The sequence below is a fragment of the Nansenia antarctica genome (genome assembly GCF_963989245.1).
Source record: "Nansenia antarctica genome assembly, chromosome: 15".
NCBI lineage: Eukaryota > Metazoa > Chordata > Actinopteri > Argentiniformes > Microstomatidae > Nansenia > Nansenia antarctica.
The window spans coordinates 7,404,186-7,422,981 of NC_137685.1; the positions used below are offsets into that span (position 1 = coordinate 7,404,186).

Sequence of the window (18,796 nt, forward strand, 5' to 3'; positions counted from 1 at the left end):
AACTCAGCTGGGGGGGGGGGCTGTGTTGTTGTCTGGAATGGCAGGCAGTCTGCAGGGGTCCATCACTTTCACTCTCACCCAGTTTACTCTCTTTATCTCTTCTCACCCCTCTCCTGTCCGTTCCCCTCACCCCCCCCCCTCCTCCTCCCCCTACAGATACCCCAGGTGAGCTACGCGTCCACGGCTCCGGAGCTCAGCGACAACACCCGCTATGACTTCTTCTCGCGGGTGGTCCCCCCGGACACGTACCAGGCCCAGGCCATGGTGGACATCGTCAAGGCCATGCGGTGGAACTACGTCTCCACCGTCGCCTCCGAGGGGAACTACGGGGAGAGCGGCGTCGACGCCTTCATCCAGAAGTCTCGCGAGGAGGGTGAGTCTCTCTGACGTTTCTACTTCTTCCACCAGCCTCCCCAGGCGTGGTTTACGTAATTAAAGCAACAGGAGTCTTAGGGTTAGGGTTAGGGTTAGGCCTTTAGATGGTCTGTGCTTGCTTGGCTGGGCTGGGTGTGCTGGTGGTGGGGCGGGTGTGGGGCTGGGTGTGTGGGGCGGTGGGGGCTCCCCGGGGGGGAGGGGGGGTGGGGGTCCACCGCTGGGTGCTGGTAGGCAAACTGTGTAGTAGTCGCTCTATGAGTAGAGGGCTGCAAGGGAATTTCCCTGGCTACACAGTGTACAGGTTTTTTACTTTTGCCTGCTTGCGGCTCTGTCAGTATGTAAAGCGCATTGAGTCGCATCTTGTGAGAAATGAAACTCGATTCGATTTGATTTGATTTGATTAAGGTCGTGTACACCGCCCTACCCAGAGTAACACACAGATATTAGAACCAATCTACAGCTCAGATGACTCACAACAGTTGCAGTCTCCTCCACCACTACACCCCATCCAGAACTCTGAGGTCCTTTAACACGGGCCTCCTCATCCAACCCAGCGACAAACTACGGACCTTTGGGTACAGAGCCTTCAGTGTGGCAGCCCCCGCCCTCTGGAACTCTCTACCCAAGGATATCCGCGACTCTCCAACCCCTGGACATATTCAAAGCCGCCCTTAAAACCCATCTTTTCACCGTTGCATTCAACCTGTAGTAGCTGTTTCACTGTTTCTTGTTTTGTGTGTTTGTCTCTCTGGCTCTGTTCTGTTTGTCCCCTTCCCTTGTAAAGCGACCCTGGGTCTGTGAAAGGCACTATATAAATTCAAGTTATTATTGTTTTTTCAGATTTTATCCCTTTTTCACCCAATTTGGTAGCCAATTGAACCCAACCTAGCATCCAATTATCCCCTGCCTATTGCGAAGGATCCGCCGCACGACCCCGTGGCCGGCAGTCCCAGAGGAGGCCGCCAGGCAGACTAGCTGACTGGCTCCTCGAGCCCAGCACCTGTTATTCCGGCACCCCGGGGGCGCTGTTGCGCGACGGATCCTTGTCCGAAAATACTCCTATACCCGCCCTCGGGAGCGGCCCAATATGCCGCTCCCCGTGTGTGCCCCAGCCATATCCGGATCTGGCGAGCTGGGATTCGATCCCAGTCCCCGGTGGGCAGCTTGCACTAGCGGCCAGTGCTTAGACCGCTACACCACCGCGGGGCCTAGTTATTATTATTATTAAGCCATATTCAGCTGTCTGAGGACTGTTTACTGTAGGAGGGTCACAATGATATACATGGTAACAGATGTTCTACTTCCTACACGGGTTTGTGACGATAACACTAGAATGTCAAACATCTGTTTCCTGGTGCGTGTGCTCTCTTTCACCACACGCTGTACAGCTAGAGGAGTGTGTCCAGACTATTGATCAGCTGACTGATCGGTTGATCCTATGGCCATCTGTCCCTGTCAGCCAAACCTCAACAGTAGTCCAGGTCTGCCTTAGGACACACACATGCACACAAGCACACACACACACACACACACGCACACACACGCACGCACGCACGCACGCACTATCAAAAGATAAAAGATGGCCTGTTATCCACCAGCTCTCTCTCCCAAGTCCCTCTCCTCTCTCTCTCTCTCCTTTCCTCTGTCTCTCCTCTTTCTCTCTGTCTCTCCTCTCTCCTCTCTGTCTCTCCTCTCTCTCTGTCTCTCCTCTCTCTCTCTCTGTCTCCCCTCCCTCTCTGTCTCTCGCCCTGTTTAGATTGATTGTACGGCTAATGAAACAAAGATGATCGCTAACTCACACAGATTCATCTTCCTCAGGACTGCCTTCCTCTTCCTCTTCCTCTCTCCTCCTTCAACAAATGTACATTTCTACACAGCTTCTAGAAGCACCACTGTGGGTGTGGGCAGCATATGCCATTAAGGAGCTGGAGCAAAACCAAGCTAAAAGTTCTGAGTCAGCTCAGCTTGCAGCAGCCACCACCTGTTTGGATCGGCACCAGAACCACTTGGACCCGGGGGAGGCGGAGGTGTTTGGGTGGTGGGATGGCCTGGGCGATCGGGGGAACGGCCATAAACAGGTTTGATTGCCATTCTGGTGGCGCAGCTTGGAGAGTAAATATGAATATTTCGGATGTGTGTGCTTATGTGTGAGTGTGTGTGTGTGTGTGTGTGTTTATGTTGATGTGGGAGTGTGTGTGTGTGTGTCGATGTGGGAGTGTGTGTGTGTGTGTCTGTGTGTGTTTATGTGGGAGTGTGTGTGTGTGTGTGTGTGTGTGTGTGTGTGTGTGTTGATGTGTGCTCCCAGTAAACAGTGGAGCTGGGCGTCGATCCCTCCCGGCCTGCTACTACTCTCCCCCTGGATAACAGGGGGGTAGGCTAACAGGCTAACAGGGTAACAGGGTAACAGGGTAACAGGGTAACAGGCTAATAGAGTGGCAGGGTGGTAGGGTAACAGGGTGGTAGGGTAACAGGCTAACAGGGTAACAGGGTGGCAGGGTAACAGGGTAACAGGGTAACAGGCTAACCGGCATGCAGACTCCTCTGTGAGTGCTGATGTTGATTACAGTGGGGCCTTAAGAGACGTCGTTAATCAACTTAATGAAACACAATGTCAATACAGGCCCTAACGAGATGCCCTGCCAACGCAGAGGCTGTCGCCATCAACATGAGAAACTCTCCTAATGCAGCTGCTGTGTGTGTGTGTGTATGTGTGTATATATGTGTGTGTGTGTGTGTGTGTGTGTGCGTGTGTAGGTGTGTGTGTGTGCGTGTGTGTGTGTGCGTGTGTGTGTGTCTGTGTCCCATACATCACACACAATGTGAGATGACAGAAACTGGATAGTTTCAGAAAGTGAACTTGGCCAGAACACTGAACTCACGCTGAGGTCACCAAGCAACAGAACCCAGAGGAGGGATTAGTGTAGGGTAGGGTAGGGTCAGGGTTAGTGTTAGGGCTATCACTGCAATAAGCTATCACTGCCTAACCGGGCCAGACAGATGACAGGTTAATGATCAGTCCTAACCCTAACCCTAACCCTAACCCTAACCCTAACCGGGCCAGACAGATGACAGGGGGATCAGTCCTCCGCTGCTCCTTCCTCAGACTAGCTCCCCTCTATGACTTCCTGATTGGCCGGAGGCGAGCCCCAATGATGTGGAGAGATAAGAGCCAATTAGCTTGCTAGGATAGGCACTGTTGTTTCCCCCTCCCCCCCCCCCCCGTTGTAAGTGGAGCTACAGTGACTACAACAAGCCTGGGAGCTGCAGGACGCAACACACAGACAGGAGGAGCCTAGAGGCTGCTGGGACTGCATGGATGGAAACATGAACACCAGGGCTGCCAAGTTTCACCAAAAGTTTGGAGTGAGATGTTTTGGCGGTGTAGCAACCCAAAACTGGGCACGTTTTGGCAGCGGCGGCCCCTCTCTCCCACCCAATTATTTGTGCTAGTTTCCTGCAACTTTACATTATGTTCATAATAAACCAATAATAATAATACTTAGAACATTTGATAAAACAAGACAAATTCAGACAATATATCATATTTATGAAATCTTAATAAACAAATACAGTAGCCTACAGAGTCTAAAATAAAATTGGGCCCCATCAACAGGACTCAGCCCCTTGGTCAGCAGGAGAAAGACCCTTGGTCATCATCTTATATACAGTGCATTGCTCATAGATGGCTATCATGTTATACAGTACATACCAGGGTTTTTCCTGGGTCAGAATGAGGCCCAGGTGGTTGATCTTGTAAAAAAATGTTTGAGAGACCCCCAATTGTTGTATTTGTATTGTAATTAATAATAATAAGTATTACTATTATTATTATTATTAATAATAATAATGTACCTGGTCATGTTACAGTAGAGAAACAAAAAACAGTTACCAAAACTGTAAAGTTGCAACATAGGCCTATCATCTCACCCAAATTAAGTGAGTAGGCCTATTTAAGAAACTGTATGCCATAGTGTCTCTGAGATAAAGGATACAATCCGTTTTCACACTCTCCTCCATCACCCCGAAAAAGAGAACAGAGAAAAGTAAACCAGTAACTTATGTTACCGGATGAAACAACTTGCAGTTTGAAAGCACCAGTAGGCTACCAGATACGATGTTGCATGCACATAGCCTACTTGCTACGTTTTTACATGCAGCTCGCGTGAACACAGATTCTTCCATCAGCGCTCGCCTCCCGCATCGATTGCAGACTCAAGTTAACGCGCTTACAGAAAGATGCCACGAAACTCGTGTCCGGAAGCTTTCTTTCAAGGAATTTCAAAAATAAAAGTCCTGCAAAACAATTGTTATTTCTTCTCGGCGTGAGAAATTTGAGATGTGGCATGTGAGAGTGTGAACTGGTTGATATGTGTGTGTTGGCAGCTCTGAACACACACACATACACTCACACACACACACACACACACACACACATACACAGACACACCTGTGGTGATGGCAGGGTGTGTTGCCGTGGTGATGGCAGGGTGTGTTGCCGTGGTGATGGCAGGGTGTGTTGCCGTGGTGATGGCAGGGCTGTGTTGCGGTCCGCTGGATGTTTAATGTCTCCTGAAGAAGCACTCAGGGGGACCCTGCACAAATTGGCCACAAAAGCGATGTGAATCTCTACAGATAAGGTTAGTGGCTGCTAAGCTAATATGAGAATATAATTACCGGGGAAATAGAGAGATGATCACAGGCTGTGGCTGTCAAGAGAGAGATCTGGCTGATTTGGGTCCTCGGCACCAGAGAGTGATCAGGCCTGGTCACCAGGGCCTTCCCAGCGTGCACAGGAACGGAGGCACGATTCGATTAGTGGCTATTTACCAACAGGAGAGGCAATCAATCTGGAGCGGAAGATATTCAAGGGCCAGAAAAGGAAGCATATTCGAGGAAAGGAAATCTATGAGACGATTGTAGAATTCAGGCTCCGAATGTGCGGCATAATATCATTCAATATTCTTCATCATTTCACTTTCCCCATCGTCTCAGAAACGGATTATTTTATTTATTTTTTATTTATTTATAACAAATGATATTTATAAAGATTTCTCAGCTATACTGTATTATCTACTTGTTATGTTAGCCACGTTACTAGCACGCGTGTCTGGAATATTTACACTTGATCACTCTCAACAATCTATGTATGCGTGTCTCTGTGCTTATGCTTGTGTGTGTGTGTAGTTTGTGCGTGTGTGTGTGTGTGTGTGTGTGTGTGTGTGTGTGGGGGGGGGGGGTGATGGGTGGTGACCAAATCTTTTCAATTGCAGTAATAACTCATTAAGGAAAGGATGGTAGTGGACATGGAATTCATTTAAAGGATTATGCAGAATGACCGAGCAGCTAATCTGGATTACTAGTCTGGAGAAAATAGAAAGCCGTTCTGTCAGCCGCATCGCCCCGCATGTGGAGAGCACTTTTAAACCGCTTTGTAAATCGCTAACCAAGAGCTTGCGATTGCCATATTCAATATTTGTGTCTGTCCCCCAAAACATCTCACACATAGTTTCAGAAAATCGTTTGATATCTAAATCCAAGCATCATTTATATTTCAGATATACACTCACCGGCCACTTTATTAGGTACACCTTTTCAACTGCACGTTAACGCAAATATCTAATCAGCCAATCATGTAGACATGGTCAAGATGATCTGCTGAAGTTCAAACCAAGCATCAAAATGGGAAAGAAAGGTGATTTAAGTGACTTTGAACGTGGCATGGGTGTTGGTGTAGAGTAGACGTGCTTTCTTCCTCGCTCCCCTCCTTGCACTGCTTTCTTGCTTTTCCCCCCCCTTAATTCTCTAGCTTTTACTATTTAAAAAAAACTATGCCTTTACTATGTCTACTATCTGTCAAAGTTGTGTGGATCTTTCAAAGAGAGTTGACATGTGTGGTATTCTGTAGTAAGAAAGTAGTTCGTAAAAGAATGAGACCGGGAGACACGCTGCTGCTGTTCAATTCGCCATTTATTCAACTCCCGTTCTTCACCTCCGGAAGTGCATACATCACTTCCGTCACTGCATACATCACTTGCATACTAGCGCCCACTGGCGGTATAAACAGGACACAACATTTCCCCCTTTCTTAAAGGAATTACAGTCAGTACAATTGAAATAAAATGAAAACTAAGGAAATGAAAATGAATGAATCAGCAGAATGAATAACAACAATAAACAGTTTATGACAGTGAAACATGAAATGAACATTCACTTTTGTCATTGCATTGTAGGACCTTTTTGTACTAAGTTAGAACCGTGTTCTATCCTACCCTTTTAGTACGTTCTCTACGGCACAAAGTCTACCAGCCACCTAGGTGGGTTTCGGACTCTCAGGTTCCTTCTTGGACCTGGTTCATTAAACACATTCTCTGTCTCGGGCACCGTGAACTCCTCTAGCTCAATCTCCTTTTCACCACTGGTGCCAGACAGAGCATCCTTGGGGAAGCGTGTAAGCTTGGATGCATTCCATTTTCGACCATCACTGAGCAGGTATGTATTCTGTCCTGCTTTACTAACTACTGTCAGCGGTTCTGTGAATCTTGATGATCCCTTTTTTACATGCTCCGGTCTGCGGACACGTACGGTGTCATTCACTTGGAACATGGGCACTTTCGCTCCCCTCATTCTGTCTGTATACTCCTTACTCTTCTGTTGCTTGCGTCTCACTGTCTCCTGCACTTTCTCATGTGACTTAATTTGGTGTGAGACAGGGAGGACATTTAGTTTTGTACGCATCTTTCTGTTCCTCAGCAACTCAAAGGGAGTAGCTCCTGTAGTAGCATGCGGCGTAGCGCGATAGTTCAGTAAGAACTCTGTTACTGCATGTTTCCATGGCTTGTGCATTCTCTCAGCCGTCTGAATACACTCTTTGAGAACTCGATTAAATCTCTCAATAGCCCCGTTGGCTCTTGGATAATAAACACTGGAACGCAGGTGCTTTATCTCTCTCTCTCCCAGAAAGCTTGCAAAAGCATGGGAGGTAAACTGACATCCGTTGTCAGAGACCAGGAAGGAAGGGTTACCTTCACGACTAAACACTGTAGTCAAGAAGCTAATAACCGCCTCTGTAGTTACAGTAGAGACAAACGCCACCTCTGGCCACTTACTGTAATAGTCTGTGAGTGTAATAGCATAACGGCAGTCCCATGTCGCACAGTCAAAGGGACCAACAATGTCAATGGCCACCTTCTCCCATGGTCCACCTGGCAGTTCCACTGGGGTAAGTGGTGCAGGCGCAGTTTTGGCTGTTTTGTCATAAGTAGGTAACTCAGGATCATATAATGCTAAGGTAGGACTCTCAGTAATCAGTCTCTTAACCTCAGTAAAACTGGACTCTGCATCCGCTGTCCATTCAAACTTAGTGTCAGTAGATTCCCTGAGTGTAGCACGTAGCGGTTCCACCACAGTAGAGAAGTCAGGTATGAATTTACTATACCACGATGCAAGTCCTAGGAAGGACCGCAGGGAGGATGTGTCGTGCGGGGCAGGCGCGTTCGCCACAGCACTGACCCCGTCTTGGTCAGGATGAAGACCATCTTTGGACACAGTGTGGCCCAGGAAGCGCAGAGCTTTCTGGTTGAACTTACACTTGTGCATGTTCAGTTTAAGTCCCACTTCATTTAGAGCATGTAGCACTCTCCGTAGGCTGACATCGTGATCCTGCTGTGTGATGCCGTAGCAAATCACATCATCCAGGTAGGCCTGTACGCCTGGCAGGCCTGTCAGTACAGTCGACAGCATTTTCTGAAAAGCTGAAGGAGCAGAAGCGAGGCCAAATGGCACTCGGCAGAAACGAAAGAGACCCTCATGCGTGATAAACGCAGTTAAATCACGGCTATCTGGATGCAATGGCAACTGGTGATAAGCAGAGGCTAAGTCTATAGTAGAAAAGACTGTGGCTCCACGGAGCTCAGCGAACAGTTCATCCATGTGCGGTAAGGGATGACAGTCACTGATGATTGCCTTATTAGGTTCTCTGAGGTCAACACACAGGCGAGGCTTTCCTCCCCCCTTTCTCTGGGTCACAACTATAGGGGAAACCCATGCAGATGCGTCTATACGTTCTATAACGCCTTTTTCCTGTAGATCTGCGAGCTCATCGGTCACAGCCTGCCTCACTGAGAACGGAAGCCTCCTCAGTTTCTGCTGTACTGGCATAGCATCTGGTTTAACCTGTATTTTGTGCATAAAACCTTTTGCACACCCTAACTCCTGTACTAGAACCTCTGGTTCGGTCTGTGGAGTGGTACTCTGTACAGTAGGTGCTCGGAGCACAGTAGGAGAGCTAGCAGGGCTAACAGTAATAATTTTGTTACCCTCAATGCACATCTGCAATGCTACAAATAAATCTAGTCCCAGCAATGCATTTCCTGATTCAACCACTATCAATGAACCTGTAACTGAATGTCCATTATGAACAACTGTAGCATGCATGCAACCTTTAACAGGAATTTTCTCTCTGGAGTAAGTAAGCAGATTCACTGTAGGCTCAGCAAGTACACATGTATGGAACAGTGTCTGGTAAGTACTCTCTGGAATAATAGAAACAGATGAGCCTGTATCCACTATCAGCTCAACATCATGGGAATGATAATTTGCATCAACTCGTACAGTACACATAATTTGATCATTCACGACGGCCCCCTGCATGTAAAGCACAGTAACGTCATTCACCACTACCTCACGCACCTCTTTTTGAGCCGATCTACACACCTTGGAAAAATGTCCAACTTTTCCGCATGTATTGCAAGTCACCTTAACCGCTGGGCATGTAGGCTTGTTAGCTAAGTGTCCTGTGGATCCGCATCGGAAGCAGGCGCGCTGATTCCCAGTTGTAGCTGGCTGGCTGTAGACCGTGGCATGTGCAGTCGTCGTCGGATCTTTCTTCTTGCCCTTGTCGAACCTCCTCCTCGTCGGCTGTTTCTCGATGGCTCTCACCGAAGCTGTAGCTCCAGAGAGAACGTTGGAGTTCCGTAGTCCAGCCTCGATTTGTAAGGCCATTGAAGTAGCTTTGTCCAGAGACAAGTCCGATTCAAGCAAAAGTCTGTCTCGTATGCGTGTATTAGCAACACGCTCAATCAGTTGATCACGAATCATTTGTTCCTCCATGGCGCCAAATTCACAAGCTGCAGCTAGCTCGCGTAATGAAGCAAGGAACTGATTAACCGTCTCGTCAGGACCCTGAGCTCTCTGTCGAAATTTGTGACGTTCAGCAATCACATTCACCTTAGGAACAAAGTACTTTTTCAGTCCATCCACGGCAGAAGTGTAGGTAACACCCGTATCCTTTAGAGTGTAGAACCGTCTTTGTCCTTCGGTCCCAAGTGCATGTAGAAGAATCGCGTGCTTTCTTTCCTCCGGCCATTGTTCTCCGGTAGCATCCATTACTAGCATGTAATTTTCAAACATTCTCAACCAAGTAGGAAAAGAAATAGCAGGTTCGCCTGGCACAGGCATGAACGGTGTAGGTAAGGGTACGGAAATAGCCATCCTCGTCGCCAAAAATGTGGTATTCTGTAGTAAGAAAGTAGTTCGTAAAAGAATGAGACCGGGAGACACGCTGCTGCTGTTCAATTCGCCATTTATTCAACTCCCGTTCTTCACCTCCGGAAGTGCATACATCACTTCCGTCACTGCATACATCACTTGCATACTAGCGCCCACTGGCGGTATAAACAGGACACAACAACATGTGAACCAATATATCAATAATGCCCACATCCTTTACAAAACTGTTGACAGACTAGCAAATCCCCCAACACCCATTGCTCAGGAATTTTACTCGACTAGTAAATGCAACGAGCTTGCATCCTTTTTTAACAATAAAATAGAAACCATTAGACAAGGCATTAGCTCTTCTGTGTCAGGCATGCAAAACGTGTCTCCACTAACACCCCCAAATAGGGCGGACATAAAAACCATGTCACAATTTAGCACCATTGATTACAAGACCCTAGATAAAATCATGTCACGTCTTAAACCATCCACATTGTGCCCTCCTGCCAACAAGCTTTTTAAAAAACATATTTAGCTGCATGGCAGGCGAACTAATACAATCAACTCTTCCCTTTCATCAGGAATCTTCCTGATGCCCTGAAAACTGCAGTTATCAAGCCTTTACTAAAAAAGAACGGCTTAGACCCATTTGTACTAAACAACTACAGACCCCATATCAAACCTTTCCTGTACAGGAAAAATCATTGAAATTGTTGCGCACGAACAACTTAGCAATGATTTGACCCGAAATGATCTCTTCGATTACTTTCAATCAGGCTTTCGCCCCCTACATAGCACTGAAACGGCCCTTATTAAGATCCTTAATGACATTTGTGACGCAATCTGATGTAAATGGACACCTCTCGGAAATGAGAAAGACGTCAAATTCGTCTTTAAAGTTTTTTTGTTTTTTTTTCAGATTTTCGTTTTTTTAGCTAACATTCAACTCGAAGATGTGAAGTACCCACTCGTTATTTTTCCGAACAGTTTTACGTTCATTAAATAAGTGTAATCTATAACACAATGACTTCGTTTCTTGTTGTTTGATGGGGATTCATTATCTTTGATGGGGATTTTCTGTGCTTAGTGATTTCCGGTGTAGCAACTTTCAAATACTCATGTCGTCTTCAATTTGTTTCCGATTTCAATGTATGATGCATCATTTGAAAGCTTCCATTCTGTAGTTTAAGCACATGTAAAAAACAGAAAAATGATTTCGCCTACAGGTAGCCCTTTTCATTGGGCTGTGTCACATTTGTGTAAACACTGACTCCGGAAAAATCTAAATTTTGGTATTAATAGATCTTAGCACTGCCTTTGACACTGTAGACCACAACATTCTAATAGATAGACTAAAAACCTGGGTAGGACTTTCGGGGACTGCCCTACACTGGTTTAGATCCTACCTACAGGACAGGAGCTACTATGGGCCCTATTATGCACTTCTTAACTTGCCGTCTTAAGTCTTAATTAAGACGCACCGCCAGGTTAAGACCTACCGCCACCCTTATTATGCGCTTCATACGCGCTACTGCTATTATGCAGGTGTCGCTAGGCGCCCACACATAAGACGTAAGACTCCCGTGCATATATTACTCATTGTGGGAGTGTTCATATGTTAATGAAGTGCGCTAGGCGCCCCTGCTATTATGCGATCTGACTTTGCGCCTAGCGCTAAGAAGTGGTTTGAAAAGTTCTTAGGCGCTAGACTTCATGCACGTTTTGAAACACGAGCGCAAAACGTGCATGAAGTCTAGCGCCTATGAACTGCATAATAGCATAGCGCTTATGACTTAACGCAGCCGGTTCTTAAAGGGAATGACACCTGGCACGCTGATTGGGTTGATTGAGAAGACGCCCAAAACACACCCATGACTAATTTCTGAGCTTAGCGCCGGGTCTTAGGCGCCCACTACCGCACGCATAATAGCAAAGTGGCCTTGACCACGCCTCCACGTCTTAAGTTTAGATCTACCGCCTCGTCTTATTGCTTAAGACTTATGAAGTGCATAATAGGGCCCTATGTCTCCATTGGCAACTTTGTGTCTGACCAAATTAAAATGACATAACTGCTGCAAAACATGAAGGTTTTTAGCTTAGATTTAAATATTTGTAGGGTTTGGGCCTGTTTGATTTGTTCAGGGAGTTTGTTCCAGGAGTATGCGGCACCGTGACTGAAAGCTGCTGCACCGTGTTTTGTTTTCACTCTTGGAATGATTAGCTGATTAGTCTCAGCTGACCTTAGGGGCCTTGCGGGAATATAGGGTGGGAGATCTAATAGGTATTTTGGTCCAAGACCATTTTGTGATTTGTATGTAATTAGGAGGATTTTGAATTAAATTCTCTGAGAGACTGGTAGCCAGTGCAGGGATCTCAGGGTTCGTGTAATGTGTTCAAACTTTGTTGTTTTTGTTAGGACTCTAGCAGCAGCATTTTGGATGAGCTGCAATTTACGAACAGCTCCTTTATATAGGCCTGAGGTAGACCATTACAATTATCAAGTCTACTTGAAACAAATGCATGGTAGGCTTTATAGCGAAAATGAATAAGAATGAGAGGTTTCATGTCCAAGCAAGACCTTGAAAAACTAATCTATGCACAAATCTTCAGCAACTGCATGATATTATAATGTCAATATGGACCAAAATCTCTGAGGAATGTTTCCAGCACCTTTGAATCTATGCCAGGAATAATTAAGGCAGTTCTGAAGGCAAAAGAGGGAGTCCAACCCAGTACTAGCAACGTGTGCCTATTAAAGTGGCCGGTGAGTGGATAAGTATAAGTATATGTTACGGTACATGTGGGAAAACTAGGGTTAGGGTTAGGTGCTAGGGTGCTAGGGTTAGGGTTAGGGTTAGGGTTAGATATGCCAGCATGTACCAAGTCACCCTAGCACCTAACCCTAACCCTAGTTTTCCCACATGTACCGTATCATATACACTGTATAAGTATATATCAGAATTCCATTGCCACAAGTTTAAGAACTCCATAACTCTGGGCCTTCCAAAGTAGAGCTGTTACCTCCTGACCCAGTCCTCCTGACCCAACCCTCCTGACCCAGTCCTCCTGACCCAACCCTCCTGACCCAACCCTCCTGACCCAGCCCTCCTGACCCAACCCTCCTGACCCAACCCTCCTGACCCAGCCCTCCTGACCCAACCCTCCTGACCCAACCCTCCTGACCCAACCCTCCTGACCCAACCCTCCTGACCCAACCCTCCTGACCCAACCCTCCTGACCCAGCCCTCCTGACCCAACCCTCCTGACCCAACCCTCCTGACCCAACCCTCCTGACCCAACCCTCCTGACCCAGTCCTCCTGACCCAACCCTCCTGACCCAACCCCCCTGACCCAACCCCCCTGACCCAGTCCTCCTGACCCAACCCTCCTGACCCAGCCCTCCTGACCCAACCCTCCTGACCCAACCCTCCTGACCCAGCCCTCCTGACCCAACCCTCCTGACCCAACCCTCCTGACCCAACCCTCCTGACCCAGCCCTCCTGACCCAACCCTCCTGACCCAGCCCTCCTGACCCAACCCTCCTGACCCAACCCTCCTGACCCAGTCCTCCTGACCCAACCCCCCTGAGCCATTGGCCTGGTGAAGGGCCACACTACCTTGTTAGAGCAGGAAAGCCTATTGGGGGTGGGGTGGAAAAATGTGGGCACCCCATGTCTGTTACAATCAATCTCCAAGTCATTGAAAGCAAGTTTTAAAGCAAGGTTTTTTTTTTTTTTTTTTAAAGGATACAAAAGGAAAAAGGCTCTGTGCAAAAGTTTGGGAAACCTTTGGGGTTATTCTTTGTTACCTTTTGAGAAGATGTTTACTAAGGCCCAGACCAAGGTGATTTAAAGACCATAAAGATAAAAAATAAAATAAAGGTGATTTACTTGTTAGGGCTTCAATGAGTCAGGTGAATATAATTCCAGGGTTGAACTATATATTCTCAAGTATAGTATAGAGGGAGCGGAAATGCGACCGCCTACGTCGAGAGAGAAAGAGAAAGCTCCATCAAGGAGAAGGCTACAAAGAAGGCTACAAATACTGTATTTATTGTAGTTTCAAACTACCCATTTCCACTGTCAGAAACAATGGGCAGTTTGGTTATTTCTTTTACTGCAGAGACTTCTTCCTAGCAACCCTCCTTCGAATGCCATTTTGATTCAGTGTTCTTCTTATTTTTGAAGCATGCACAGTTACCTGAGACGCAGCAAAGGAGGTCTGCAAATCTCTAAATATTATGTTTGGGTTGGTTCTTACCTGATTTGTTATTTTTCTTCTTGTGGCTCTTGGGGATATTTTAGAAGAGTGTCCACTTCTAGGCCGGGTTGCTGTCCGAGTGCTCTCCATTTGTAAATGATTTGCCTCACAGTGGACTAATGGGGTTCAAATCTTATATAGCCTTCCACAGACTGATGTGCTCTCACTAACCTCTTCCTGCTGTCCTCAGAGATCTCCTTTCCTCTCGGCATGGTGTGTTTTGCATTCACCTGTATGGATAACACAAAACTTACCAGATTTCTTATTCTATTCATCAGTCCCACCCAAACTCTTTCCTAAAGATCTCTCCTTCAACTGGTTCATTTGGTACCCAATTATTTAACCACCGGATTCTACTTACCTACTTGATTTAACCAATGCAAATTGAGGTTAGCTTTTCTACTACATACATGATTCCCTCTAAACCAACATATGGAATTTGTAAATATAAACCTGTTATGTCTGATAAAAAAGACTGGTTCTGATTAAATAAAGATGTCATGGTAAAAACTAAAAAGATCTATAATTGCACAAGGGGTTCACATACTTTCAAGCAGGTTTGTTTCTTACACAATTTGTCTCCTTGTACATACCAATGATGCAACATACAGCAGTTCTAGACACTGTGAAACGCTTGGAAATGGCAGTATAGCCTTCACCCTCATCATGAGCCTCCACTATCTTCTTTCTGACCTCAAGACTGATTTCCTTTGTCTTTGGCATGGTGAGTATGAGTAGTAGTATAGTCCCTCTCAATAATGTGTTCAAGTGCCCTGTTTCTTGGAGTCCTTTTATGCTGATTGAATGCTCAGGTGTTGTTAGGAAGCCCTGTACAGGTGTGGTTTGAAAGCTGATTGGTTGATTAGGTGTGTTTTGAAAGCAACAATTCACATGGGGGCTAATATTTGTGACCACCCCATTTTTCACTATATTTGATATGAAGCAAGCCTAAAAACGTATTTTATATTCCAAAATGTACCAAAAGCTATTAAATAGCACTGGTGAATGTTTGATTATATCAAGTTTGATCAATGCTGCAAACATTGGGAAGAATTTTAGGAAAATGTTCCATAATTCCTGGAGGGCTAATCATTTTGGCCTGAACAATTTCTATATATACACACACACACACACACACACACACACACACACACACACACACACACACACACACAAACACACAGAGTTGTTACGTATTCATATATATTATGCATTAAGTATATATTATATATACATATATAAATATATACAGTATATATATATATTTTAAAGTAATAATAATAGGGAAGCCAGTGCATGTCTGGAGTGTAGATGGAGTCTAGTCCTTCTTATTAGCTGCAGGTAAATGAAGCCTGTTTGAAGTGAAGAGAAATGGTAGAAAATCTGATTTCTGATATCCTTGTTCATCACAAATGGATTGACTCGGCACCTGGACCCATTGCGATTCTGAATAGAACCAGGACTCCCGGTGCACTCCCGGGAAAGGTTGGCCTGACACGAGAGGTATTGTCCGGAGCAGACAGCTCCCAGCGGGCCCTGACAGCAGTCCTTGGCCCCCGCCCCACAATACGTAGAACCCTAGAATGTCACAATAGAACCCGCCCTTCTAGCTCATTTTCATACTAATTCTATTGTTCCGCAGCGTTCCCCAGCACCTCAGGAGTCCAGACGTGTTCTGGACCCCCGGGATCTCCTGTAATAGGGGACACATGTAATTTCAGTTCTGCACAAGAACCTTGAAGGGTCAATCTGGAAGTGGTGGGTGGAATAGAGAGAGGGAGAGAGAGGTAGAGAGCGAGGGGGGGGGGAGAGAGAGGTAGAGAGAGAGAGAGGGGGGGGGGGTGGAGAGAGAGAGAGGAGGGGGGGAGACAGAGAGAGGGAGAGGGAGGGGCTGCTGCTGTGGCCGTGCAACAGGGGGGAGACAGGAGTCCCCCTGAAAACATAATCACAACCATGAGTGAGGGATGAGCAATCTCTCTCTCTCTCTCTCTCTCTCTCTCTCTCTCTCTCTCTCTCTCTCTCTCTCTCTCTCTCCCATCACAGCCAGATGAAATAACTCTAACCTTAACCGCAGAAACTGGAATAGAAAAAATAAAAATTAAATCCACATTTAATATGCAGCTTTATGAATAAGATTTCCATAAGGTAATAGGTTGCACACTGTGACACAAATAGGATTTCCGTGGGCCTATTAGTGGTGATGAAGCCATGCTGTGGCTGGGGGTTTAGCCAAGCGGGGAGGGGGGGGGGGGGGTCAACAGGTTTGGCTTAAAGGGAAAGGGATTCAAAGTCCACCGGGGATTCGAACCGCCACGTGACGTCCGGAGCTCTATTGGAAAACACTGGCGCTTCTGACCCCGGTAGTCAAGGCTTTGGTAAATATGGAGGAAAAGCTCAAATAGTGTGCAGCAGTGTGTTGTTTATGGGTTTGGGACGTTCTTTTAAGTCTGCCAGGACAGTGGATATCGTCTTTGAGGCAAAACGCGAACTAACAAAGCGAGAGATTCCATTGTACGACGTGATTGATTGAATCTCCCCGCCCCCCTCGGACCTGCTTACCGCCCGGGAGGCCAGCCAGGTCTGGTTAGCCTCTCAAGCAGCCACACATCTCTGTTTTGACTGAGCCAGATGCTCAGGGAGCATCAGATGCTATCTGCCCATCTATCAGTCTGTAAGACAGGCAACGGGAGGCTCAGGCAGGCTGTAAGAGGCTTTGCGCCGGTGTCAGTAGAGACACAGCTGTTCCAGTGGGAGAGGGGGAAACAAACAGCTTTCCATTTGTTTGTTGCTGTTTCCTAAGTTGAGAGCATAATTCCCCTATTTCCTTTGACAAGGCTGAGAGAAATGGAGGTTCGGTAACTTTCTGGGCTAGAGTTCAACTATTTAAGTGATATTGAAGACATTATTGCCGGGAGTCCTTTTAAAGTTATGGAGGCTCTTTGAGACAGAGAGAGAGAGAGAGAGAGAGAGAGAGAGAGAGAGAGAGAGAGAGAGAGAGAGAGAGAGAGAGAGAGAGAGAGAGAGAGAGACAGAGAGACAGAGAGACAGAGAGACAGAGAGAGACACAGATCAGAGAGAGAGAGAGAGAGAGAGAGAGTGTAGAGAAAGTTATGATGGCTCTGTGGGGAGAGAGTGTGTATGTGTGTGTGTGTGTGTGTGTGTGTGTGTGTGTGTGTGTGTGTGTGAAGTTATGGAAGCTCTGTGAGAGTGTTTCCAATTGGATTGTGAATGAGGCGTAGGGCAATGTGATTGAGTCTGGGAGGAATCACTGGGTCCAATTCTGACATAATGTCACTTCGACTCAGGGCGTGTCATTTCCATTACACATGACAATCTGCTTAAAGGAACACACTGTGAACACGAAGTAGAGAGATAGTGTGTGGGTGAGAGAGAGAAACAGAAGGAAATAAAGGAGAAAGAGAGAGGGAGTTTCAGTTGAAGACAGAATTTAGTTGACAGAATTTCATCATTTCTGAGACGGGCAACTTTGCAACGGATTCTGTTCCTGTTTCATTTGGCTGATTAGAAAGTGAGGAGGACTCGGGGGGGGGGGGGGGGGGGGCAGGGGGGGTGACCGCTCCTCCTGGTGCCCCCACGGTTGAAAAACGTCTCTCTTAAGTGCCCTTTTGAGTGGCAAAAATGCCCTTTTGAGTGGCGAAAATGAGAGGACGTGCCCTATTGGTGCCCCATTCAATGGTCTAAACTTGACCATGTGCCCCCACAGTTGAAAGACGTCGCACTAAAGTGCCCTTTTGAGTGGCAAAATTAGAGGATGTGCCCTATTGGCTGCCCTTCCAATGGTCTAAACTTGACCATGTGCACTGATGGGGTCCCATGTTGTGCAGTAGGTGCCCTTTTTTTATTTTCGCCCCTGCCCTTCAAACAGCCTGAGTCCGCCACTGGGAGGAATGATCAGAGGACAACCTCCACCGAACTACACTCTTCATGCCGTCCATGCAACCAATGAACAGAGCACCAGCAGGCTTTAGTCCACGTGACCAACCGCACCTCAACACACCCAGGTGGGTGGACCGACCCTGCGTGACCCAGGGGAGAGGAGGGGGCGTGGTCACCCACCCAGCGATATGTTTACTGGGCCAGTCCTAGGGAGGGGACGACCCATCCTAGATCAATACAGAAGCCATCATCATTTGCAGGCTTTTATTAATGGCTTGTGCTCCCAGCTGGCAGAGAATAGGTCTCATCTGCATCCAGGCAGGCCTCCAGCAGGGGAGAGGCTCCATCCATCACCCACCTCCACCCTGGCTCTCTCAGCTCTGATCTAGGTACTCCAATTAATTCACAAAAAACTAAAACAAAAAACTCAATTAATGAATTAATGAATTGCGTCAATGGCATTTCAAGGCTATGCTGTCAGGGTGTATAATGACCCGGAACGGGTCCGGGCCCGGCCTAAACGCTGGAAGCACAGCCGTAGCAACAGGCTTACCTTGTTCCCCTGGCCTCCATGGCTCAATAACGTCGTTATGAATTTTAAGTGGGGCTGGCAGGGTGGGATTTACTGTCGTCTCATCCGTCACCCTGGAGAACAGAGAACAGGCCGGGAGGTGCGTGTCTCTCTTCCACGCTGTCAAATCAGAACGGCTTTGGATGTCGTCAAAACAGAAGATACCATTATATTCCTCTCACGGGTAGGTTGGATGGG

At 46.9% G+C, this 18,796-nt stretch overlaps 1 protein-coding gene across 1 annotated transcript in view; it reads left to right on the top strand.

Annotated features, from left to right (window-relative positions):
* Positions 1-261: 261 nt before the first annotated feature.
* Positions 262-18,796, top strand: part of grm4 (glutamate receptor, metabotropic 4) — a gene marked incomplete at both ends in the record, with an annotated part of 70,107 nt that continues 51,572 nt past the window's right edge. Inside the window, one exon of the mRNA XM_080545607.1 lies at positions 262-373. Within this exon, the coding sequence (XP_080401733.1) occupies positions 262-373 (112 nt within the window). The remainder of the gene's footprint in view (positions 374-18,796) is intronic.